A 26,744-nucleotide genomic window follows, 5' to 3' on the forward strand; every position below is an offset into this window, starting at 1 on the left:
TGAAGGTGAGATTGATCGATCAGGCTAGTGAGAACGTGATGCGAGGCGTCCATCGTTTTGAGATGTCGATCAATGATCACGTTCTCCGAGTGACGTTTCGTTAGGCTTTTTTTTTGTTTAATTTAAATTGGATTGGTTTATTTCCTATATTTAAAGTGAATTGATGCATTAGCTTATTCCATAAAATATTGGCCGATAATTTTTTTTTGTCAAACCTTACAGCAGAAACTTGAGAAAATATGTTCAAGTGTTTCTAGCACAAAACTTTTGTGAGATTTTAGCAATTGCGATGATGGTGACAATATTCATAACTCTTAAATGAATAATACACAAAGTAATAAAAAAATATTACCATTGTACTTTATTATATAACTTCTAAAAGAATTTTACTGTTGCAGAAAAATAAAAAATAAAATAGTATACACGTAAATCTTCTAGATTTTTTTTGCAACTACAAAGGGTGTCTTAGAAAAATGAATCAAAACTAAAATAGTTATAAATGTTAATGAAGATATATATATATATATATATATATATATATATATATATATATATATATATATATATATATATATAAATGACATTAATTCTTTAGGCTTCTAAAACTCACAGAGAAAAAAGCAACCATGCAACCATGGTTTAGAAAATCGACTGAGGCGTAACCCTCAAGGCGCCATTAATATTAATGCATAAGAAACTAGAACTAAAACGGAGGGAAAGAATGTTGGAACCAGCCCTCTGTGAACAAACCCACTACAAAAAGAAGATATATTATAATAACAAAGTAAAGCAGCACTTTGCTGCGTGATCTACAGGAAGGAGAACATAAAAATAAAAGAGGCAAGAAGATGAGCCAACTTTCACATCTTATTTTCTGCTGGATATAATAGAAATTACACACGCTAAAAATGACACCTAATCCTAGCTTATAAAAGAGAACTAGCCAAGAAAAAAGGAGAAAATAACAAATAATCCTCAGCTCTTGCAAACTACAGACAACATGGCTTTGTCCTGATCAATCAAAGAAAACATAATGACCAAACTACCCTTCTTATTTACACCAACAAAGAATTGAGTACTAACTAGAACTAAAAGATGAACATAAGTAACGTCTTTTTCAAAGTCAGATATCAAATGGTTGAAATTATCATAACTTATCCTCTTGATTATGATTTAGTTCACAGAGATCTCAATTGTAATTCAATGCAAGAGTCGACCTCACCATGATCTGAAAAACATGAATAGAAGGCGCCATTAATGCAAAAGAATAAAGGTTTTAGGCATCAAGGACTATGTGAAAATAGAATCTACCTTTGATAATAACTTGCCATTAGTAACATTTTTTATAATGCTGCATAAAACACGTAATAGATATAAAGGTGAAAATACAGAGAAAATAGTCGGGGCTTTTGATGAAAATATATAACAAAAATCATACAGGATGTCTTTTCAAATGCACTTTAAGAATACCTACTTGTTGTTTCATCTTTATAAAGGAGTTGATGTCTTCCTCCACATAAAACCAGCCAAAACCTGTTTCGATTCCTTTTAGATCTGGAGCAGCAGAATTTCCCGTGGTGAAAGTCGTTATTTTAGGGCATTTCTGGATCGTCAAAGTATCCAATAATGGGAATGAAAAATCCTCCTTCCCTAAGAAAAACCCCTTGAGACATCGAAGTTTAGAAAGTTTTAAGGACTTGAGACGAGGAAACACAATGTCATTCGTTTTGCCATCAGATTCCTCCTCTTCTTCTACAACAGTATCTGTGTCCTTAACGATTACCTCCTCCATCTTGTGGCATTTAGATATGCTTAGCTCCTGAAGTTGCTTTAGGCTACCAGTCATGGAACTACTAAAAACATATTCTAACCTACCACATCTCTCAATACAGACTCTTGTTAGGTTTGGAAACTCAAATAATGTCCATCGATTACGTGCATAAAGTTCTAAGGACTTTGGACGACGAGGTAACACAATCTCATTCATTTTTCCATCAGATTCCTCCTCTTCTTCTACAACGAAATTTCCGTCCTGAACAAATACCACCTCCATGTTATCACAATTAATTATTTGTAGCTCCTTGAGTTGCTTTAGGCTACCAACCATGGCACTACTAAAAACATGTTCTAAACTATAACATATCTCAATAGAGACTCTTGTTAGGTTTGGAAACTCAAATACTGTACTCGGATTGCTTTTCCATATATGACTAAGACAATGTAGCCCCACCAACTTCACTTGTGTTAAGTTTGGAAGTTTGACAAGAGTTATTTGTGATTCATCAAAACCACTGCTTGTCCCTTCCAAAACTTCAAATACCTCCTCTACCAAATTACATTCCTTTACCTGAATCTTTTCCAACTTTTGCAATCGTACCAACTCATTGGCTGGAATAATCTTTTCAATAGATCTATCAAATTCCATATGTAATTCAATCAGATTATGAAAAGACCAAATGTTGATCTCTTCTGAAGTAGCAGCAGAGAAGGAGAAGCTTGTACTCTGCAAGGCCAGAAAAGAGGGAATATAATAAGGCAAATGTTCAACAAAAACATTTGGAAAAGTAATGATTAATAATTAAGAGATTAATTAATGTTGGTAACTAAAACAGGTTTAACTTGGGTAACTGCTTTAGTTAGATATGGACAAATGGATTATATAATATTAATTGTAATGTGTTTAAAAATGCTTTGGCATCATGATTTTCTTATTAATCATATAATATATGCATGTGAAATATATATATATATATATATATATATATATATATATATATATATATATATATATATATATATATATATAGATCCGGTAATAATTTTTTTTTGGTAGGAAGGTAAGAAGTTTTTTTTCTATATAATTTTTTTACGAACAAAATAAATGAATCACTAGATGATTCATTTGTAAGATGATTCACAAGAAAAAATTCCCAAAAAAACATATTTATGATTCATTTTTAAGTAAATTAAGAATGAATTTACTTTTATGACAATTTTAGTGAATAACAACAAAATCATTGTATAAATGAATCATCGACATGTTTTTTTTGAGAATTTTTTCTTGTGAATCATCTTACAAATGAATCATCTAATGATTCATTTTGTTTGTTCGCGAAAAAAATATGTAGAAAAAAAACTTCTTACCTTCCTACCAAAAATTTCCTTCTTATTTGATCTTGACTATATATATATATATATATATATATATATATATATATATATATATATATATATACAATTATACCTCCTTATGACGCTGCCCAATAGTAGTGGTTGTCACATGAGAGTTAAACCAATGTCCACGAAGATGTTTGCCTAAGCTTGTTTGCACATACTTGAGCTATGGAGCTGTGGACCCACCAGCTGTGAACACCTTCATTTGTGGGCAGTCCTTTATCACAAGATCATCCAATGAAGGCCACTGGAACTCATGATTTGTCCCTAAAAAGAAACCCACCACCTCTGGTAGTTTAAATAGTACAATGGATTTTAGACGAGGAAAGACCACAACCTTAGAAGAAGATGCCTTTGTTGTTTGCTCTCCATCATTTTCTTCCTTCACCACAATCACTTTCAATGCCTTGCATTTCTCAATATTTAACTCTTCAAGTTGTACAAGGCTTTCAAGTGTGGAAAATGTGAATATATGTTCCAAAAGATCACAACCATCGATTTTCAATATCTTTAGGTTTCATCCTAATAAAACTTTTGTTGATCCCTTGAGTTTCAAACATCTCCTTCATCCCATGGCAATACTCTATTTTTAGCATTTCAAGATTTTGCATTTGTCCTGCTGCATACCATGGAATCACACTTGACAGTGCATGACAATCATATATAGTTATCTCTCTAGAGTATTGGCATAAGCTCCAAGAAACACCATTCCCTTGAGAAAACTACAGTAAATAACAAAAAGTTAATGTAAAATTATGTTAGATTATTAACAAAGCTTAGTTTTTTGTTACCCACACATACACTGCTTTATGAAAGTAATTTAACTCAACATTTGGTTCTTTGTAAGGAATTGTCTCAATGCTCAACATCACGAAACTGGTTCAAAAACAATGTAGCCCAGGAAGGTGAAACACAAAATTAATGATGTTAAGAAATCATATGTTTAGAACAGGAGGTTGAAACAAAAAGACAATTTTAATATGGGGCTAAAATTTTGGAATGCAAGATTAACCAGGTTAAGAGAGCGTATGTTTAGAACAAGAAGCTTATATTTTCTACTTGAAATGAGAAACAACCTGGCCAATGATTTTGTAATACTTTGGTTAATGAGGAGATGTTCTTGTATAAGACATATAATAGGAGAAGAATGTATATCATTAGTAGTTGAACATCATGCATAAATTAGAACAAAACTAATATTAGCCATAAATTAATTTGAAGAAATTTATTGACATTTTGTGTTACTTAATAGAAATCTGAGTTTAACATTGTTGAAAATCCATATACTGATATACACATACATGAATAACTCGAAATCCAAGTACAAGCTATACAAATTTCATTCTCTTGTGTGTTCAAATGAATGATATTTTTTATGCCTTCTAATCTCATCGTTGGCTTTGTATAGCAGCCGATGACTCAATTACATGCCCTAACTTTTTCATTATCTTCTAGGCGGTTTGTTGAATTTTTCTAGTATATGCTTAGTACTAGAAGAATATTCCAAAGAAAAAAAGGATTTTTATAGGGAAATTAAATAGGTAGCTGAATATGTGGAAAACATACCTTATCTTGACCAAGAAAGTAGGTAGTTGTAGTGGTACTGTTGAAAGATATTTCATTGTTCCCAGCCTTGGCACCACCACCACCACCAATACACTTGAGATTATGCAGGCCATATAAAATGAGAGAATCAAGAAGAGGGAAGAGAGTGGTGCTTGTTGTGTGGGTAGATGTAGATGTTAGTTTTTTTTCTTCTTCATCATCGTCTCTGTTTGAAACCACTTCTTCCATACCATAACACTTGTGTATCTTGACTTTCTTTAGGTTGGAAAGAAGTTTTGCCATGAGAGGTGAAAACAAGTACTTAATGCTTTTGCAATCTTCAATTTGTATGGTTGTGAGGTTATGGAATGGAGATTCTGACAGTTTTCTATGAAGAATTAATAGCTCGTTCCAATTAAACTTCCATACGCGACTGACCCTCTCCAAAGAGCTTATATTCAAATTCTCAAGGTAGGGAAATATTCGCTGTTGATTATCCTGACTTGTTGGAGTACTTTTGATCTCAAATATCACCTCCACTCCTTGATATTTCTCCAACTCAAGCTTACGGAGGTGATGAAATGAATGTAAGAGACAGGTTGGGAAGAGAGTATTCTGCATAGGTATCATAACAAGAAATTTAACTAGTAACTTTAATAGTTAAGCTAAAGTGGAAATACCTCCACAATTTGTAACTGAACATCCATTCACAATTCTTTTTCTTAAACATTTAGATTTGAGAAGGATCATTTTTATTTTAAGTATTATTGTAAGGAATATTTGGAAACGACGGATATAGTCAACAACTTAACAACATTCCGATTTGTCCTTAAAATGGTGAACATTTTGTTATTTGATTGTGACAAAATTATGACATGGAAGGGTCAAAAATATCACAGAAAGAGAGTCAAAGCACTTTTTAAAGGTTGTTTGAATAATAAATTATGAAAAGCTGCAACTGGTTCCTACCCATCAAAGAAAATTTTGGTATCTATTGAAGAAAATGTGAAATCTTTAATTTCAGAGAAGAGATGGAGTTGGTAATTTATTTTGTAGTTAGTTAAATAGAAACTAAAATTCATTAAACCATACCTCTCGTCCTTGGCTACTTTCCACCAATCCGTATTTTCTCTCAATTTCCCCCGAACCGTATATATTCATGTAGGTACGTAAGTGCCCCAAGATCAAAATTGGTGGTGGTAGGTGAGAACACATTTCTAAATCTCTTACAACTATAAATACTTATGCTTTCAAGAGCTTGAAACGCACGGATAGGGAGACAGGGGTGATTTGCACCTTTTATCCTGCACACCTCCCTTAGCTGCCCTAATCCAACTATTTCAATTCGTCTCAAGCTGCTGCTGCCTCCTTCTCCAGTCTCACCAACACAATCCATGTCGATGTTGAATAACACTTCAATGGATCCACAATCCCTGACTTGAAGTTCTTCAAGATGACGCAGCAATGGGCTGGGATTGCAAGGAAATATATTCACAAGATTTTCACAGTCCATCACTTCAATCTTGCTCAACTTAACTTCCTCACCACTCCTAAAGTCACAAGGCCATATCTCCTTCAGATTCTCCATACCCCAAATGCACAGATGCTCCAGCTGAGGAATGAAAACCTGACAAAAAAATGAAGTTATATATAACTTTTTGTATATAGTTCACCAGTTATTACACATAAAAAACAGTGTGAAAGCAACATTTTTTTGAAACTTTTGATCGAAAAGATTGTTTGAACTGTATTAACATAAAACATATTTACCTCTTCCTTTAACAAGCAAGATGTTGCCGGCTTATTCTTGGAAAAAATGCTTGTGATATTTGGAATGCCTCCAATTCTCAACTTCACGATTTGTGGTAGCGCAATTATGTTGACATTCTGACATAAACCCAATAGCTCTAGTAGCTCACTCAATGATAGAACCTTCAACTTGGGGAATGTAATTGTCTCTTCTCCTCTATCTTCGGTATGTATGAGTTCTTTCATAACAAGGCAATCAAAAACCTCAAGATGCTCAAGATTTGAAAGAACTTTTGCAACACTGAGTGTGAACAGGTATTTCAACTCTGCACATTCTGAAACAATAAGGATTCTTAAATTGTGGAATGAAGAGGACTGAGGACGAAGTGAGGACTTCACCCCAACATCTTCAAGATCATTCATATCTTCCACACTTAGACAAAGCACCTCCGTTTTCTCAAACAACCTGTTAATTCTAGATCCCGATACTTCACCTTTCTTGATTAACAACGTCAACGTGTTTTTGAATGAGCTTTCTCTTTATGAAATCATCTTCTCCTTTTAAACAACCTCCCACTGAGATCTTGAATTGTTCAAGATTCTCAAATGATAAATTCTTCCACTGAGAATTGTTTTCACAGAAGTCAAATTCCAATGCAGAAATGTTTTTCCAGCGTTCTATCACTTCATTGCAGTTATCACCTGTAAAGCTAATGGTCCCTCGATAATGATCAAAACGGCATGCATAAAGCTCTTCAATCTTGACCAGTTTTTTGAAGATAGAATTATCTATACAAAGACCATCACAACCTGTCACATCCAATATCCTTAGCTTCTTCAAATTTCTGATTGTGGAAGGTAGCGATTTAATGCCAGATTTAGCAAAGCTGAGCACCTCCAGATTCAACAGGTTTCCAATAGAATAAAAATCAAATGCCAATGAGCATTCATGGACACAAAGCATTCGAAGGTTGGTGCAGCATTCAAGTGATGAGGAAAGCATAGGATACATCATATGATCAAATGATATAACCTGAAGATTTACCATTTTTTCGTAAAAGTTTCGAGGAAACCTCAGCAACTTATCTCCATGCATAAGCTTCAGAATTGAGAGGTTTGGAAAGTTGAGGTCACTAGGAAACTCAATCATACCCTTGCATGTTAAGGAGATTCTTTTGCAAGAGGCGCTCATGTCATTTTCAGTTTCAGGCCATCCTGGCTTACTGCTACCATGGTTGATAATCGAAGCATGCTTGATTGAATTAGAAAACATATCCAAAACAAAAGAACGCACCAGATCGTGCATCTTGACGCATCCAACAACATCACATTCAATCAATAAATTTGTATGAATGAGCCGCTCAATGCAGGCGTTCAGCTGGTATCTTGCTTCTCTTATAGTATCCAGTCCCTTGAATAACTTTAATCCCCAACCATACCTCAGTAGGTTCTCGCTAGGAATATTGAAATCCTCCGGAAACAAACCACAGAGCAAAAAAGTAGCTCCAGTCACCTCGTCTTGAAGATTGTCATAACTGGTTTTAAAGACAGCTGGCGCAACTGTGTTAATGTCATGGTGCTGTAAACGAGAAAGTGCATTCTTCCATGTATCCTTGCTTTTACTTCTAAGAGTGCAGGCCATGGTTTTAATGGCAATGGGTAGACCACAACACTTCTTTACAATTTCTTCTCCGATCTTATGGAGCTCAGGATCGACATCATCAGAAGGTTCCCAAAGTTGGCAGAATAAGCTTTGTGCTTCAGCTTCCTCTAGGACACTCATCTTGATAACTGAATCAGCTTTAACTCCCATCTCAGTGCAAACGGCTTTGTCTCGTGATGTAATCAAAACCTTGAAGTCGACACCTTGATTTGGCAAACGACTTAAACCAATATCCTCCATATCAACGGACTGCCATACATCATCCAGGATTACCAGGAACTTCTTCTTTCCTCCATCTGAATTGTTTGTGAACCATTTACACAGCTGCTCAGTTCTTGCTGGCTTAGTGGTTTCGGTTAGATTTATACCAAGGTACTCTGCAACAGCTTGCTGAATAGCAATGGGGTCCGTCTTTTCCCCTATAACCGCCTCAACATAATGATTAAACATTTTCTTTGCTATCACAACCTCTTTCAGCTTCCTCATCATTGTAGTCTTTCCCACTCCACCCATACCACATAAGGCTACCATGTGGGAACTGTGGTTGGGTCCAAGTGATTCTAGTGTTTCCGTAAAAGTCTTCTCTCTTGAGCGGAAGTCATTTCGATCACTTGATGGTGTAGATGTGCATGCAATGGTGGAATCAATTCTCCCTACTGGAATTTGTAGTTCAGTACCTTGGATAGCAGGGCATCGTCCCAAAACACTTTCGATCTCCTTAAATATCTTGAAGGATTTCCTTCCGAGCTTGTGCCTACTCTTGAGATCAAGACAACCAAGGACTTCACTTGGAAAGTCTTCCACCTTTTCGTTCATCTTTTCTACTTCTATCAACCAAGGGTCGACTTGGGCAGGAACCTCAAGACGTCTTTCTCTGTTTTGCTTCTTCTGGGATTCCACACCGACTCTTGCAGCATCCAGATCCTTCAATTTGGCATGCATATCCTTCACATACTTTTTGTAGGAAATTAGGTAATCCAGTTGTTTTTTAACCGGAACCATGAGAACTTGAACAACTCCTCTCACTATTTCAATAGCAACCTCCATTGCTGGCAAATCTCACTTGTGGTAGCACCTGCATACATTGTATAGTAACCAACAAGGTTAACAAAGGGAATTCGATGGAAATCTATAATCGAGCAATTACATGCATCCTAAATTCATTTCACTGAGTATATGGTTGTATTAACTCTGGCCCATAGACGAATAATGTTAGTTTAACTTGTAGAAAGTGTTATCTCATAATCTAGACCTAAAGCTTTGATAATGTTATACAAAATGATGGTAATAGAAATCAACAAAATGGCATCCAATATGGTCAACTTTTTACGGATTATTTATTCTGTTTAAAAAAGAAAAATCCAAAGCCATATGAAGTTTGAATGATTAAAAGAAGATGAATCTTTAAATGTGTACTTGTTTATTTATAAATGTAAAGATAAACAAAATATGAAAGTATGAAGTTGTGATAAGCTAAGTCCACAATGACAAACAAAGTTTTGCATAGTCATTATTTGCATTTAACATCTCTCTCATCATCTAGGTTGAAATGAAAAAAGACCCATGTTAATGACAATTACCATGTCTGAATCTACCAACAATGTTATCCAGATACAACATTTTCATAGTTGTAGTTGGACATATTTTGCAAAGTATTGTCTAACAAAATAAAAAATAAAAAAATTTAAAACATAATGCTATAATGGGATAGATTTTGCAGAGTACAATGCATTAATACAAAAAAATTAAATTAAATTACAATGCATTAATATGGGAAATGAAAATTGAAAATACAATTTTATAATAGAGAAAAATAAAAGTAAGATTTTATATTGGAATAGAAACAGAATTGAAATATATGGAAGTTGAGGCTAATTGCAAAGAATTACAACCAGATATAGTTGATATTAGCTTAGTGTTTTTTAAACTAAAAAATCAGATTGAAATTAAAACAAAGTTTATTCTGTGTTCATACCAAATTTATGGATTGCTTGTAAAGTAATACACAATATTAATAAACAAAAACAATACCTGGCTTTTAGTTTTAGTCTTGCAATGTTCTTCGCAAACAAAAGGATTCAAAGTCTAAAAGAGGGTAAAGAAGAAAAGGTATTGACTACTGACAGGGTTTTATAATCAAAAGTTTGGGAGGTCGTGTGGGTTTGGTGGAATGCTCACGCCTTTCAAGTAAATTTTTTATATCAACTTTTGTTTTTATTTCTCATATACTACATATTAAAAAGTTAAGAGATCGAGATCTAACATGTGCTCACCACTTGGTTTCCTAACCACCCATTTGCTTATATATTTTCTTATGCTTTCCGAAATCATGCAGGTACAGTCCACAAGATTCATTTGTTGCAGTTATGGTCCCTGTGTCAAACCTATTTTACAAAATTTTGCATAAAGGTCCTTAAACTAAGTAAGCTTAAAATAACTAGACGTCGTAGTTAAGAAACTAATCATGTTTTGAGTGGTGCTTAATATTCTGTTTCTATTTATTAGATGCATTTTTGTTATTCTTCCTACCCCATAACTTTGAGGGTGTTTGGGATTACTTTTGAGCATCCAAAGTCCTTCTTGTAGAGGGACTTTTTGTAAAATGGCTTTTTGCAAAAAAAAAGGTCTTTAAAATGTGTTTGGATTGGCAAAAAAAACTTTTTATTTAACTTTTATAGGTAAAACAACAAAAAATCACAAAAACTCATATTTTTGTGACTTTTAGAAGCTCCTTATTTTCATCTTACCAAAAGTCATTTCCAAAAGATATTTTGAACTATCCAAACAACTTTCGGCTTTTTTTTTTTTTTTTTTTTTTATTTCTTTTATTTTTTGAAAAAGTTAAAAACCAAAAGTTATTTTAAAAACAACCCCAAACACCCTGGAATCACTGACAACTCATACATTTCCTCAAATAATCTGTTTCACCACTATATCAATTCCACTCTTTTTTCTATACAAGTGACCTCCCAACACTACATTGTTTTCGATTTCCATCTTTGAAATCAATGCGCGAGTCTCCCTTACAATGGGTTTTCAACATCAAATTGAAGGATTTTACACAGGGCAAAATACCCTTTTTCTTGCAAAAACATCGAGTGCATGAAGGAACTTATCTTGGCCAATTTTGTTATCTAGCATCACAAAGAGCATACAAATAAGAGATTTTTCAGTAGGGATGCAGTTCTGCTGTTGAAGCATTTTATCATACAGTTAGAGTGCATTGTCACCAATTCCCCTTTCGTCTTGGCTTTTATATTTGCCAGCTTTAGGCTGACTTAATGATGGCATAAGCACAGTGGAGAATTTCTGATGTGTAAGAACTCGTTTTAGCTGATCTTGATATGGTATTGCTACCATCAATCGGTGAAAGAGAACATTTGAGAACGCCTTTTTGTAGTAAGCTATGTTTGGAATAGAATTGGAAATTTGGGAAATCCGATTATGGAGATCAGTTATTGCACCGGTGACGTGTTTCTTTTTCAAACAATTACTGAAATCAGAGCAGCATGCGTAAGGTGCGGACGTAAACGGTGTTGGACTCGTCGCCGATGGTGGAGCAATTGTGTAATACTTGATTTAAGAAAAAATTGCACAAATGGTTCCTGTTGTTTACAAAAACTCGCAGGTTCAGTCCAATTTTTTAAGCAACAAGCAATTTTTCGTCATTTTAAGAAAAAATTGCAGAAATGACCGGACAAAAATGCAATTTTTCTTTATGTGTGTTTTAGGTCCTTCAACTTAACTTCCATCTACTTTTGCCCGTTACTACCATACATATATGGGGGTATTTTCGTCATTTTAGGTTGGAAACGATAGGGGCCAACTTTGCATCTTACTCTCTCCTTTTCTATAAGACCCAATTATCTCTTTTGTCTTTGTCCTCTAGCCCAAGGTACTGAACTCAGAAAAAAAAAAAAAAAATTAATAGATAAAGGTGATGTGGCGATTTGTGCCTTGGGATATAAATTACATATTTGACCATCAACACCAACGATTGTCACCTAAAACAATAGAAACTAAATAACCCCATAAATATCCACGAGCAAAATAGAAGGCTAGACACATTTTATATTACAAAACGACGAATTCAAACGATATACACTTTTATTATACAATATAAGAGTCACTACAATATTAATTTTACTTAATAACATGTAACTATACTACATAAGCGAAATACAAGACTTGAAACAACCTGTGTATATAACTCCTTCATAATTCAAAAGCCACATTTTGTGTGTTTGTAAAACAAATAAATTAGCAACATTTTTGTAACAATTATTAGGTTTTATCATCGGGTATGTCAACACTTGCAACAATGTTGGCAGATTGTCTTGGAGTTGTTGACTTTCCTATGTCACTTGGTTTGACTTTGACTTGAGCATCTATTGGTGGTTCGCTTGTACTCTTTGATTTCCCGTGTCCTTTGTCCTTCTTTTTAATATGCTCATGCCAATTCATTAGATGTTTCGATGTGTGATCATCGAAAATAGACCTCTTCATTGTTGAACCCATCTGAATTTGTCATAATAAACATATTTTGTTTAAATGCGTAAATCAAAGAAAAATCTACCTTATTATATCAATTTCATCTAATTTCTATTGCTATAATTTGGGAGATTTTTGAAAGTACAAAGTCTTGATGAAATATTTTTTTAGTAGAATGTTATAACTGAATAGATTTTTTTTGATAAGAAAAAACGAAGGTAGAATGTTGTAATAGAAAGAAATGAAAGTTAGATGCTATAATAAAAAAATAAATGAAAGTATGATGATATTCTATCATATGGAATAATAAGTCTATGATTAAACCTCAAACTTATATCATATGGAATATAACAAGTACCTGAGTAACAAGGGCATAGAGTGGAAGTATGCTGTAACTGCATAAGCCTTGCACGAGAACTCTGTCAAAATAAACGTGAAATATCAACACAATTTTATAATAATTAATAATCTAATTTGAAGAAACAAATTAAGAAATGGGTTTCAAACTTACCCTATAACGACTCTACCATATTGAAGAAAAGGATTTTCGTAAAAGCAACTATCAAGGCCAAATTCATACTGCAACAGATAAAAAGGACATCTCAAGTAGTATTAAAAAAATGAAACTTAATGAACAAATGTTGGAATGATTAATAATAATTACCCATATCCAAAAGAAATGTGTTAGCTCAAATGAATTCTGCAAATAAATAGAAAAAACAAATAAATCACTTATTTGCATTTATTAACCATGGTTTTATTTAAAAATAATAACAATAAAGTATGCAAGAGTGAGCAATATATTGAACTTTCATGTTGGTTTTTTTTGCAACAAAACTAAGGAAACAATCTCATTTTAGCATACTTTTGTCTTTTTCATTTAAGCAAAAGGCTAAATGCAAGAAATAGCAACGTATTTCCATTTATTTTTTTATTATAGCATCCTGCTTTCAGTTCTTTCTAGTGCAACATTTTTTATTAAGGCATTATTCTCTCATAAATCTACTCAATTATAGTATCGTACTTGTATTTGGGTATAATTTCGGTAGATTTTTCAAAGTATAATACCGTAATACGAAGAAATGAAAGTACGATATTGTATTCTTTGTTTATATGTTGTAGCATCTTACTTTCATTTCTTTCTATTACAACATGGTACTTAATTAAATCTTTTTTCTTATTAAGGCGATATAGTCTTAAAAATCTACCCGATTATAGGAGCGGAAATTGGTATGATTAGGTAGATTTTTGAAAGTATAATGTTGTAAAATAAAATGAAAGTAGGTTGTTATTAAAAGGAGATGAAAGATTATGTACCTGAAAGAGGGTGAGTTGAATAAGGTATAGAATAAGTCTAGGTTGACTAAACCAAAAGTGTCTGTCAGAGAGCTCCACAACGGGTATCCCCTGTGTCACCGATTGTCGTTCTTGAATTTCAACCGCCATTTGTGTTACAATTGCTTGAAGCTTTGTTCCAACCGCTAACAGAATCTTTAACATTTTTTTTGTTAAAAGACTAAAATACCCTTAATTATATACATATTGAAAAAAAAAAGTAACATTTTATGACAATTTTCAATTTTGATAATTGAATTCCATTCCATGTTGTCAGATATTCCAATTCCTTCGAGGCTTTGACGTAGACATATGTTATGGGCAAAACTAATGTTGCTACTACTTTATTATAGTCGAGCATTACCCAACATATTAAAGGTCTTGTTTAACTTAAAAAATTCAAAAAAAATTGTTGCATTTATTTTGGGTACAATTAATTTATGTCAAATAAGAATATGAATGAAAGAATATAGGAGATGGATGCTTACAATTACAGGAAACAAAGAGAGATAAGTCATAGCACGAGCTCCTGCAAATGTTTCCAACATAGTGAGTATATAAAATTAATTAGTGAATAACTTTTTTTAATCAATGTATTTGGTGTGAACGTTATAATTATTGTACTTTAAAAAAAATGTATAAAAAAGCATTGTAGTTAACAAGTCTAAATGAAAATAAATACAAGTTAAAAGTATCATGGTAATGCAACTATGACATTTTTTTATATTTTTGGAAATATAGTACATGGCTAATACATCAAACCAAATACATTGATTAAAAATTTATTTATCCTTTAAATATATATAAAAAAAGTGGAAATCTCACCATCAACATTTGCAAAAAGGAAAAGCACTGCAGTAGCCCATAATATCGGGCTGGAAGCATCATAAAAAATGGTCAGATAGATAATAAATAAAAATAAGAATGTTACAGCTTTTTAATTATTGCATATTATTTTCGTTATAAAATTATCATTATATTATATCTTTCAAAAATGCAATAATAGCAAATACTAAGATATTTCAGATAAATATTTACCTGATTCCTACAATTACTTTAAAGTCGTCTTCTAACGACCTCTTTATATATTTTTGAAAGTTGAAGTGACTCCCAGGAGACAAATGAACCTATATCAAAATTGGAACAAAAAAAAAATCAGTAAACATGTTTGTAATTATTGCATTACATCTTAATACATTTATAAAAACAAAAATTACGTATAGAAACCCTAACTAAATATTATATTTGTAAAGCTTAAAACATTATAATCAATGTATTTGGTATTAGGTTAAAGAACCATTTTAGTTGCAAATGTCAAATTAAACCTACACTAATGAAATCTTAGGACCATTTTTGTAATGAAATTTGAGTTAGAGGTATATTTACTTTATACACCCTGAATTATATAGTGAATGCACAACTGGTCCTCCAACTAAAGTGAGATGTTCTTCAGAAATATGGAGGGTGGTTAGTTTTCTTTTCTCCATAAAACCATGATCGCCAAGTAACGTCTCACGTTAGTTTGAGGACTGTTTCTGTCATCATGACATAGTTCAGGGCATACAACGTAAATATACCTCTAATTTAAATATATTACCAAAATAGTCCTAAAGCCACATTAGTGTAAGCTTATTCTAACATCCGAAGATTGAGAAAATATGTTCAAGTTTTTCAAGCACAAAACTTTTGTGGGATTTTAGCAATTGCGATGATGGTGACAATATTCATAACTCTTAAATGAATAATACACAAAGTAATAAAAAAATATTATGATTATACTTTATTATATAACTTCTATAAGAATTTTGCAGTTGCAGAAAAATAAAAAATAAAATAGCATTCACGTAAATCTTTGACAAAAATATTTTAAACTTACACAAATACTATTTTCTTTTACATTTTTTTTTGCAACTATAAAGGGTGTCTTAGAAAAATAAATCAAAACTAAAATAGTTATAAATGTGAACCACGATATATATAAAAAAAATGACATTAATTGTTTAGGTTTGTAAAACTCACAGAGAAAAAAGCATGGCGCATGGCCAAGTAATCTGATCTACGAACTGATGTAAAAAATTGCCGAAAGAAGCAAACCTGGAATTAAAATAATAATAATAATAATAAATAATTATAAAAAAAATAAGAGAGAGAGAGAGAGAGAGAGAGAGAGAGAGAGATTTAATGAGTAATTGAATTTTCTAATCATCATAATATTTTCTAAAATACAGAAAAAGGAACACTAAAGTATGCAATTGTGAGTGCTCATAACTATCATACCCATAGTTTTCTTACAAATTAACCATTGAAATTGTCAAAAATCACTCACTAAAATACTTTGTGTATGTTATTTTTTTATATATAAATTTAAAAAACGATTAGTGATTATAAAACTATTTCACTTTATTATAACTCCCTTACAAGATAAAACATTGCCGGAGTACTGGTAAAAGAACCAGTGTGATGTTTCACAAAAGATAATTCCTTGGTAAGCTTATACTTTGATGGATCTGCACATGAGCATATAGGGTCAATTTAGTCATTCATCATTGTTATTCAAAAATCAACTAAATTCATAGCAAATACATGATGATAATATTAATAGTACCTGCGTCATGGGGTACAAGTTCCTCCAAAATCTCCTTTTCCCATAACTTCCACTTACGTGTCTGCATTATTTAAAAAAAAACATTAACTTTTATTTAAGTGAGCAACATTTTTTAAAAATAACTAAATGAGTTTTTTAAGGTTGAATGTGCATTTTAAGGCTTTTGCAAATACGTCAATGGTGTCTAATGTAACATTTTAATAAAAAAAATAATATTATAATATGTAAGAATAAAATTAAGATTCTAACCTTTGCTCTTCCAAAAATCATTGTGAAGGCACTATAAATTACATGAAACACGGCCAAGAAGAATATAAAGATATGCAATTGATGCAATCCAGCAACTGATATAATCTCCTCATATCCCTAGTCACAATAATGCAATTGGATTAAAATTTTGTATATGAATCATTATAATTGTTAGAATATGAAAAAGTTAAAATAATAACTGTTAATTGTCTTTAGCTTCCAAAAAACATCATTTCAGTTGTACATATTTTTTTATTCTAAAAAAACACATTTAAAAACATGGAGATTATAGCTTTGATAAATTCAAGACATATTTAAATAAAAGTAATATAGATTTTGTTTACAACGTCAACATATAAGAATTATAAATTTATGAGATACTTAAAGAAAGGTGATTTGATAGAGATTCATAAATATATGATATAGAAATTGAAAGCGACTTAACAAATAATGGTTGTGTTTAGCTAGAGTCCAAATAAAAAAAATACATCTATGAACTACAAAAATAAAAAATAAAAATTAATATGTACATCCTACCTAATAAATGAAAGTTTTTTGCTACGTATCATTACCTAATTCAATATGCCACATATCATTTTTTAATTTTTTCAATTTCATTTAAAGCCAGTTGACAAAATGTGATTTTTTTTGGCTTTTTATTAAATTATAAAAAAATCTAATCTAAAAATATAATAAAGAAAATAAGGAAACTTAAATGTCTCCATAAATTTTCACATGATTTGTCAATTAATGTATTAAATTCAAATCAACTTTCCTAATTGAAAAACATAATTTTCCGTCAATCCCTTTTGAATTCATGATAATTTGCAGAAACATTGCAAAAATTGGTTAATTCAAAGTTAATATTGATATTTTTTTCCAAATTCGGTTTTATAAATTATTAAACATGTAATGCTTAACAAAATATACTAACTTTAAAAAAAAAAAAAAACTATGTATTACACGGGTCTCATACCTAGTATAATTATATATAGATTCTTAAAGTTTTTGTAAAAATAATAAAAATAAAAACGGTTCCATGTAAATTAATACGTATGTACAAGTATACGTAAATAATCATAAAATTATACATTATGAAATACTTAAATAAATGAATTTTTGGGAAAGCGGATGGAGAAATAATTTAAATGAGGGCCAATTGGTAATTAACCAAAGTGTTACCTCTTTGCATTCTACGGGAGCACCTCCTCCCAACCTTCTTTGTTCATACCACAATAATCTCCTCTTAGCTTCCTCATCATAACCACCTTCTCCATCTTCTTTAGCATAATCTTCTTTCTTGCATGGCAAGAAATCCTTCGTAAGCTTCTTTGAAATACAAATCGATGCAATATAGTTCTGGCAAAACACCAGAAGCAACGAAATAAACCCAAGTACCATAAGCTCTGCATGCAAATCGCAAATACGTCATCAAATTAAACTATATACCTTTAATTTTAGAATAAAAAACAATATTAAAAGAAAAAGGTACCATTTTTAATCTTGTCAAGTGCTTCCAACAACCCTGCTTTTTTTCGTTTTTTAAAAAGCTAAAAAACAGAAAATCGTAGATGAGAAAGGCGCAACAAAATCAAATCGTGTTTATGTGATTTCATGATGAGAATTAGGATAATTACATGATGTACGCTATGAAGAACATGCTCCAACCCAATTGAAACTATGACAATGATTGCACAAACAACGGCAATGGACCACGTTGCCGTTTGATCGAACCCTCGTTCACCTGCCATTTTTTATGCGTTATTTCTGATCGACGTTATTGCTTCAAGATCATCTCCTTCTAATCTGTTCTTGATTGTTTCTTGGTGTTTTCTAGTATGAATTGCAGACGATTTAATCGCAATTGATGATTGAAAGAATTCCCATTGATTCGATTTTGTTTAGAAAGGAAAAAAAATCAGATTGGAAATGGAAACGTGAGATAGGATTTTTTTTGTTATGATTGAAGAAGAACGGATTAACGAGAGTGTTAATAGGGAATTTAGTTATGTGGTTTCAAACCATGGCCACACGATTTATACTTACAAAAACATAATCCAGCATAAAACTTCGTAACGTTATATCATCTTAAAAATCATCATTCCAATTTCTAACCATTTCTTTTGGAAGACATTTGGCAAAAATTTAGACACCAATAAAAGTCTAAACACGTGTGGATTCGTTGGGAAGATTAATTAGGTCCAATTTCAAGCTCGTTTTCATCCTGATTCAAGCCCCAAATGAAATTCATTACTAAAGAGAAAGCAATGTTTCCAAAAATATAAATAAAAAAATCGGATTTTTAAAGCACAATTTTAGGGCATTCGGGAAATAAACTTCCGACCTCCAACTCTGTGGTGGTTTTGGTTGCCTTCAACAACCAAACAAGGGGCTTTTCACCAAATAAAACTAAAAAAGTGCACGAAATTATGAAGTTATTTAGTGATGAAGACGATTCATACCTTTCATCACTTGTGCGAACATTATTTCGGAGTAGATATTTGCTAATATATTAAGGTATTTCGCGCTCGACCCTTGAAATCTCCAATCTCCATTGGCTTGGATAGTAGAGATTCGAACGGACTTCAATCTTAAAGAAGACCTGTAAATCTGCAGGTATCTTGCATGCGTCCATGGCTATGTATGTATTATGTAAAGCATATGCATATGCTTCTCTTTGATGTCGTGAAAATGCAGGTGGTTTTTCTCCTTCACTGTGAGTCGGCAAGTTTTGTATTTGTGCATTTTGGGTTATTTTGAGTGATTTCATTTGCATAAAAAAAATAATAAAAAGAAGTAAAAAACACAAAACTAATTTTATATTTGATCATTATAATCCGTTGAGAAATTAAATATTTTTTTATTATTTCTTCCTACAAATCCTCCAACCCAATTGAATAGTGACATGTGTATCATTTAATGCTTATTTAATGATATTTTATTAAATTAATATGACACATGTCATTATTTAATTGGGTAGAAGAATTTGTAGAAATAAAAGTAGGAGGATAACTAATTTCTCTAATCGGTTACTCCAATTACGATCAGATCATCTATTTAGGTTAAGTTCTCAGTTTGTATACATTTAGTCATTAATAGTTTTTTTTTTTTTTCTTTTTTTGCAATTATTGTTGTTTTTTTATGGGAAATGACACATTGGCCCAACCATGTATTTTGACATTGTGGGATCAGTCCTATAACTTATTTTTCTGTTTTATAAGGGAATAAACTCTAAAGTGACTTGTATTTTTAGTCCATCTAACCTATATTAGCCAATTTCATAAGCCACTTGAGCATTTTTCCATTTAAAAGTCAAAATCACATTTTGACTATTTGTTCATTTCTCAAAATTCATTTAAAAGTCAAAATCGTAGACTATGTCACCCTCCAAATCGGCCCCCCAAGTTCTAGCGAGGTCTCAATCACCAAAATCATTGGAACCGATAACTCTGCTAATAAACTCAACAAAAACCTTATATGTGATTGTATTGGTATTGTTGCCATATCCTCATGAAGATGCTCTAACATCTGATCCGTTGGCCTCTCTCTATCTCTAGAAAAGGATTTACCCCTCAGTTCCAACGTTGCTAGCGTCGTCATTGCGGTAACCGTTGTTAATGAGTTTTTTGTGGAAAGTTACCTACATTGTATTTAGTCCTCGTAGGGCTGGAACCGAAAGTTAAAGTATCCGGATACCACGCCTATAACGTGCCGGCAATCACGGTTGGTTCATTCTCGTTTGGAACTACAATCCTTTACTGTTGATTATGTTGCAGTTAGGTCGACAAAAACCTCTACTTTGTCTTGGTGAATCCATAATTTGAAGCGCCAACGAAGAAGACGAGGGCGTGGTTACCGAAAGAGATAACAATGTTGCACCATGAATGGACCAGTAGTCAAGTGGGTGCGTTGGTGGCAACAATTTTGTAGGGAGATCTGAAAGGGGTTTGGAAAGGCGTTGTCTTTTAATAAGATAGTAGAGCCGAGGAGGGTGCCATTGATTTTGGGAATGGATGTTGTAGAGAAGGTTGCATTTAAGACAGGGGCTTATGGGTGTACGATCAGTGGAGCAGGGCCAACTACGGTTTCGGTTATAGATGATGAGGGAAAAAGGAGGGAGATTGGGGAGAATATGGTGGAAGCTTTCATGGTGGAAGGGAATTTGAAAGCTTTGGCTATGGCTCGTTTTTTTAAGTAATACAAGGGAAACAGGAAAGCTACTATTGAATGTTGAAAGGGTTTTTTTTTTTTTTTTTTTTAATTTCTTAGATGATTGTAGGTCAATAGGATAAGTTTGCCCACGAAATGGTCAATGTATGATTTTGAATTTTAAACGGAAAAATGTCTAAGTGGCGTTGGAAATTGTCTAATATATGCTAAAGGTACTAAAAAGACAGACCACTCCATGGTTTATTACCTTACAAAGCACGAAAATAAAATAATTTATAGGACTGATTTAACAGACTACTTTGGTTCAAGATAAATCAAGAAAAATTAGGTAATCTATTAATAATGTAATGTGTATTTGAAGAAAATAACCAAAAATATGTTTTTGGTAAAAAAAATCACCAAGTCCGGAAGGTGCATTCTAGACAGAGAAAATAAACATTTTTTCTAGCAGAGAAGTACATTTCAAACTGGCATTCCAGAAGTCCACACCAATATTTCGGATTCCGGACTGAAATTACGAAGTTGGGGAAAAAAGAACTCCAGAATACAAGTTTTAAATCAAATGAACAATTCTGGAATTTCAAGAAGCAAAAAAACAGTTTTTACTTAAATCAAACAAAAAGTTATTCAAACTTAGTAATGTGAACTATATATATATATATATATATATATATATATATATATATATATATATATATATATATATATATATATAGAAAGAGAGAGAGAGAGAGAGAGAGAGAGAGAGAGAGAGAAAGAGAGAGAGAGAGAGAGTTAGGTTCAAGTATTCTAACTAATTATTGTACATATATCGTATGCTATGAGAATGATAAAAAAAATATGTTGTTTGATAATATAAATACGTTCAATCTTACATAACTATTGTCATTAACATACATTCTCACTAATTAAATCGTTTATAAGGTTATTATACACTTATTATTATTATTATTATTATTATTATTATTATTATTATTATTATTATTATTATTATCATTTCTGTCAGAATGTTTTATTGGGTCGTATTATGTCAGAATGAAAATGAGTGAAAAACGATGTGTGAGAACAAAAAAAATTAACGAGAATGCATGAAAATGACGATATTCTTGTAAGGTTGAATGTATTCGCATTGCTAAACAACTTATTCTCTTAGTAATTCTCATAGCATACGATAGATGTACAATAATTAGTTTGAATAGAATAATCTAAGCCTATATATATATATATATATATATATATATATATATATATATATATATATATATATATATATATATATATATATATATATATATATATATATATATTAGGCCATGAAATCAAACATTTGATTGAAAAACGGTGACATTAAACACTTCGAAATGAGCATTTCATTTATAAATAAAGATATTTATTTTGAAAAAAAAAAGAACTACAAAATTTGAAGATCCCAAATGTTAATGACTGGGGGGTTAGATGATGAAGAAGTCTCGGAACCTAGTCGCCTCGTACGAAGCTTGGTTTGCTTCCTTAACTTCTTTGAAATCTTCTCTATCTCCGAGTCAATTGGAAGTGGTGTACTTGTACGGAAAGATCTAGGCATAAACAATTAGTGTCACACCCCCAAACCGGAACGACGGAAACATCCGGGGGCGGATGATGTCATTATAGAGTACCATAACAATTGAATATGAATGAAACATAGCATTACAAGTGACATACATTGAGAATACATACTTACATTGTTTACATATTGTACTTGTTCATAAGTTACACAAAAGTGACAAGAAGTAAAATTTCATAAGGTTGCACCACTTGACCTCATAGCAAAGTTGATTACCTGTTATTGAATCCCTGAGAATACAAGTCGTTTTGAAAAGTGCCAACAAAAAAATTAGTGAGTTTATAAGAATTTTTGTATAAAAATGGTTTTGCACTTGTTTAGAATAGTTCTTGTAGCTCTTTTAGAAAATCCGACATTTTCTATGAAAATGATTTGTAAGTCTCGTTCAAAAACTGTGGATATATTCATGCATGTCCTTTGTTATCTTTTGTTTGTAAAAGTAAAGTGAACGTTCCCAGAAAATCCAATATTTTTTATGTAAGAGAGATTGTAGTCTTAAACCCTAAGACCGGAAGTGTAAGAGACTGAATACTTGAAAAATGATTTGCAGCTTTATAGTTTAATACAACCGATGAAGTGTAAGCTTCCCGTAAAACAAAATCGTATTGGTATTCCATATGTGAGTCGCTATAACCATGCTTAATATGACTGATATGCATGTCATGACGTTCTTCAGGCGTCGGTTTCGGTAAGATATTTGTCACCCTAGACTGGCCTCGTCTAGCTGTAGCGAACACTTCAGGTGTGGGGGTGTCAACTCCATATAGATATATACACAATTACCTCGCTCTCCCTCTAGGAGACTCTAGTTATAACTGCAGGACTTACGATGTACGCTAGGTAGGTACGGCAAAGGAAAGTCTCACAAGAGTCTTAACAGATTTACGTGACCTATGACTCATTTTTCTTGTAAAATGAAATAATTATACCTTTGAGTAATTATATGTCCTCTAAAATGAAAGTGTGGTTTGTGACTCCCAGACTATACCAATTATAGTTTATTATGAATGTTTTGTTAAGTCCATTTATATAATCAAATCTATAATCACATGTAAGTTATCATGTCTAGATGTTTTAAAAGATTATAACACATAAACTTTCATCTAAACAAAAGTATAAAACATTTAATATGATGGGGAAAATTTCTAGTTTTTGACTTTTCTGTCCCTGTTTTTAGAAAAATTATAGAAAAATCACCGTAAGTCGAAATTTGGATCCGTAAACTCTGAAAGTTTGGAAAATGAATCTACTTTATTCATAATTTTCAATGGTCTCAAACCAGTGTGAAAATGTTCATCTTCACAGACTGGTCCGAAATCATTTCTAAAATGTTAGACAGTTTTGTAAAAATCGCCAAAAATTGTAGAAAAATCGTATGAATGCGTGCGAGTAGTCCTTAGAAAAGTATAAAACTGAAATATTTTTATTTTAAACAGTTTTGAAAATTATTAAGTTTAAGATGGCTAAAACAGTCCTTAAATAGACCACAACTTTTCTGTTGAAAGTTGATGTTTAAGTTTAGGCTATATATGTTTGAACACAACACTCATTTTTGCTATTTTTAGTGTATAAACCATATACACAAGTTTTCATGCAATATCTATATTATCAAACACATTTCTCATGATTTTTATAAAGATGTATAAGGTAAACTCCATGTTCATGCAAATACCCAAAGGTTAAACACATAACACAATGGTCCATGCAATTATCCAACGGTTAAACAAAAACTTAACTTGTATTCCCCCCCCCCCCCCCCAAAAAAAGTATGAAAAACTAAAAAAAAAAATGGGGTATGAAGCTCACCTTGGAGTTTTCGAGTGGTAGAAGAAGAAGAAGAAGAAGGGAATTCCGAGCCAAGCTTGTGTTCATGGTGAGATTCTCGAAATGGTGGTGTTTCTCAGTGCTTAAAACACAACAAAATTGTGTAAACGGAATGTTCTTAGCAAAAGTATGTAATAAAACACTTTGAGTTTGACATGGACTTACCAAGAAGCCTAGGATCGATCTTTGATGATGATGAACTCAAGATTTTTGAGAGAAGGAGGAGGGGAGTTTTCTTGAAGCTAAGTGAAGGAAAAATGAGGTTGTGAGGTATATAGGGGGGGGGGGGAGGGTAGGCTAAGAGTATAAGAGAGTGGAGGGAAGAGGGTTGACCTTGCTAGAGTTTGATGGGATATATGCCTTGATGCATGGAGGTTAAAGGCTTGGAGGTATTCTAGACAAAAATGAGGTGGCATTGCTTATTATCCAATCATTTTTCCCTCTCTTTTCTTTCTCTTTTCTTTTTTTTATTAACCCATAACCGACGCATAGGGTTCTCGGCCCAAAAAGAAATGGTTTTGATTTTTGGCTTGGCCCAATAAGAGGGCCCAAAAGAGTTTCCGGCCGAATATGAGGTTTTCGGCCTAACAAGGCCCATTGAAGGAGTCTTGGTCCAATAAGGGTTTTGGGTCGAGAATTCTTGGGCCAAGGCCCAAAACTGATTGGACTTGACTTATTGGATCGAGTTTTGGACTTGCATGAGGTTGTTTCGGCTTGAATCACAATGCATGAACGTATGAACCTAAATAACATGGTAGTTTGAATTTCACTATCTTGATGAAATAGGGTTATATAGAAGGAATGGTTTCGTACAAGAAGTCTAAATCTTAACCCTAACTTGCTGGTTATGACAATTAGTAACACCGTGTCCCCGACAATGGCACCAATTTGTTAGGCATGTCAAACCCAACAAATAAAGGGGTACAAATGACTCCAAAATACACTACTACTTTACCCTAAAAATGTAATACATGGTAAGTAGGGTCGATCCACAGAAACACAGAACAAGTGCTTATACCCTTCTTGCGTAAGGTACAAATGTGATCACAAAAGACGGGGGATTTATATGTAATGATTCACACAAAGAGCTAAAGTAATAAGTAAGCAATTGATTAAATAAAATAAATTCAATATTTGTAAATACTCCAACTCCATGCAAGACTAACTAGCAATGTGATTCCATGTATGAAATGATATTTGTTTAATTCTATCTAAGTTGGTACTTAGAAATGCTAACTAGATCTAGCAATTCCCATTCACCACATTAATTAATCAAAATAAGCTTTTTGATTAATTCTAACCTTACCAATGTAATCTAAACAAGCTCTTAGAATTAGGTGGAGAGATTGCATTATGCTTTGTGTGAATTTTACCAACAACATTCAATACTCCTCATAAGATCAGGAGCATAAGAATGTGTGAATTTGATTTACACTAGAATCATTATAAGAAAATCAATTTAGTGTTTCTTACTTGTTCTATTTTACAAAACAATTACAGATTTTGCATAATAGATAATTGGGTGATTCAACCTTAACTCAAATGGCCAATAAGAACTAGAATTGAAATCAAACTTTCAATTGAAACAAAATCAAATTCACTAGATAGAATTTAGAAACAAACACCAAGTCACATGATTGGAATCACACACAATAGTCAATACATAAAGTTGGAGAGTCTAGGTTGCTAGCCACACATGACTAGAACAAAACAAAATCTAGAAATTGAAGTTAAAGTCTTACAAAATGAAATCCAAACAAAATTCAAGTGTTTCCAAGTATTAATTGACTTCCAATTCTTCCAGAAAATTGCCCCAAGAACTCCTAAAATCAACTTAACTTCCAATGGAACCGGTTGCACCATTTAAGAAAGAAGAAAAATTGTTTTTAACTCATGACCACGTTTACACGGCCCGTGTAAATTAACACTACCATTTACACGACCCATGTAAATACAAAAATACATTGCGTAACTTGGTCGGGCCTTCAAAGTGTGATGCTCAAGAATCTTCGTTTACACAGCCTGTGTAACTACTAGGCTTCCTGTAACACCTGATTCCTGGTATGCCTATTATTCAAGTATTTTTTGTTTTTCTCTGGGACTTGACGAGTTGGAGGCCCAACTCGACGAGTAGAGTCGTGACCCGCAGACAGTTTAAGTAACCTACTCGACAAGTCAGGGGACTGACTCGGCGAGTAGGTGCTGGTTGAGTGAAAACCTAAATCTGAGGGTTTGCACCATATTTAAACACCTTATCTCAGCCTCCATTTCCCTTATCACTCCCAAAAAGTTGTGTATCGTAACCCTACCCGTTTTTGAGTGTGCTAAGGCCATTT

General features: G+C 32.5%; 1 protein-coding gene and 2 pseudogenes across 1 annotated transcript; 1 reads left to right on the forward strand and 2 right to left on the reverse strand.

Moving 5' to 3' along the window:
* Window positions 1-697: 697 nt before the first annotated feature.
* Window positions 698-12,009, reverse strand: LOC111898999 (uncharacterized; annotated as a pseudogene).
* Window positions 12,010-12,193: 184 nt separating this feature from the next.
* LOC111898992 (MLO-like protein 9) lies at window positions 12,194-19,553 on the reverse strand. Its single transcript, XM_023894869.3, has 16 exons — window positions 19,274-19,553; window positions 18,449-18,555; window positions 18,304-18,361; window positions 17,994-18,217; window positions 16,812-16,928; window positions 16,563-16,623; window positions 16,376-16,464; window positions 15,977-16,051; window positions 14,996-15,084; window positions 14,783-14,832; window positions 14,446-14,486; window positions 13,940-14,113; window positions 13,287-13,322; window positions 13,134-13,201; window positions 12,981-13,041; window positions 12,194-12,649 (listed from the first exon to the last, which is right to left on the reverse strand). Exons 1-16 carry the CDS (start codon window positions 19,293-19,295, stop codon window positions 12,416-12,418), a joined length of 1,506 nt encoding a protein of 501 aa, XP_023750637.1. The 5' UTR covers window positions 19,296-19,553; the 3' UTR covers window positions 12,194-12,415.
* Window positions 19,554-20,076: 523 nt separating this feature from the next.
* Window positions 20,077-21,009, forward strand: LOC111898998 (homoserine kinase-like; annotated as a pseudogene).
* Window positions 21,010-26,744: the final 5,735 nt, after the last annotated feature.

The sequence above is a fragment of the Lactuca sativa genome, chromosome 2 (assembly GCF_002870075.4).
Source record: "Lactuca sativa cultivar Salinas chromosome 2, Lsat_Salinas_v11, whole genome shotgun sequence".
NCBI classification, from domain to species: domain Eukaryota; kingdom Viridiplantae; phylum Streptophyta; class Magnoliopsida; order Asterales; family Asteraceae; genus Lactuca; species Lactuca sativa.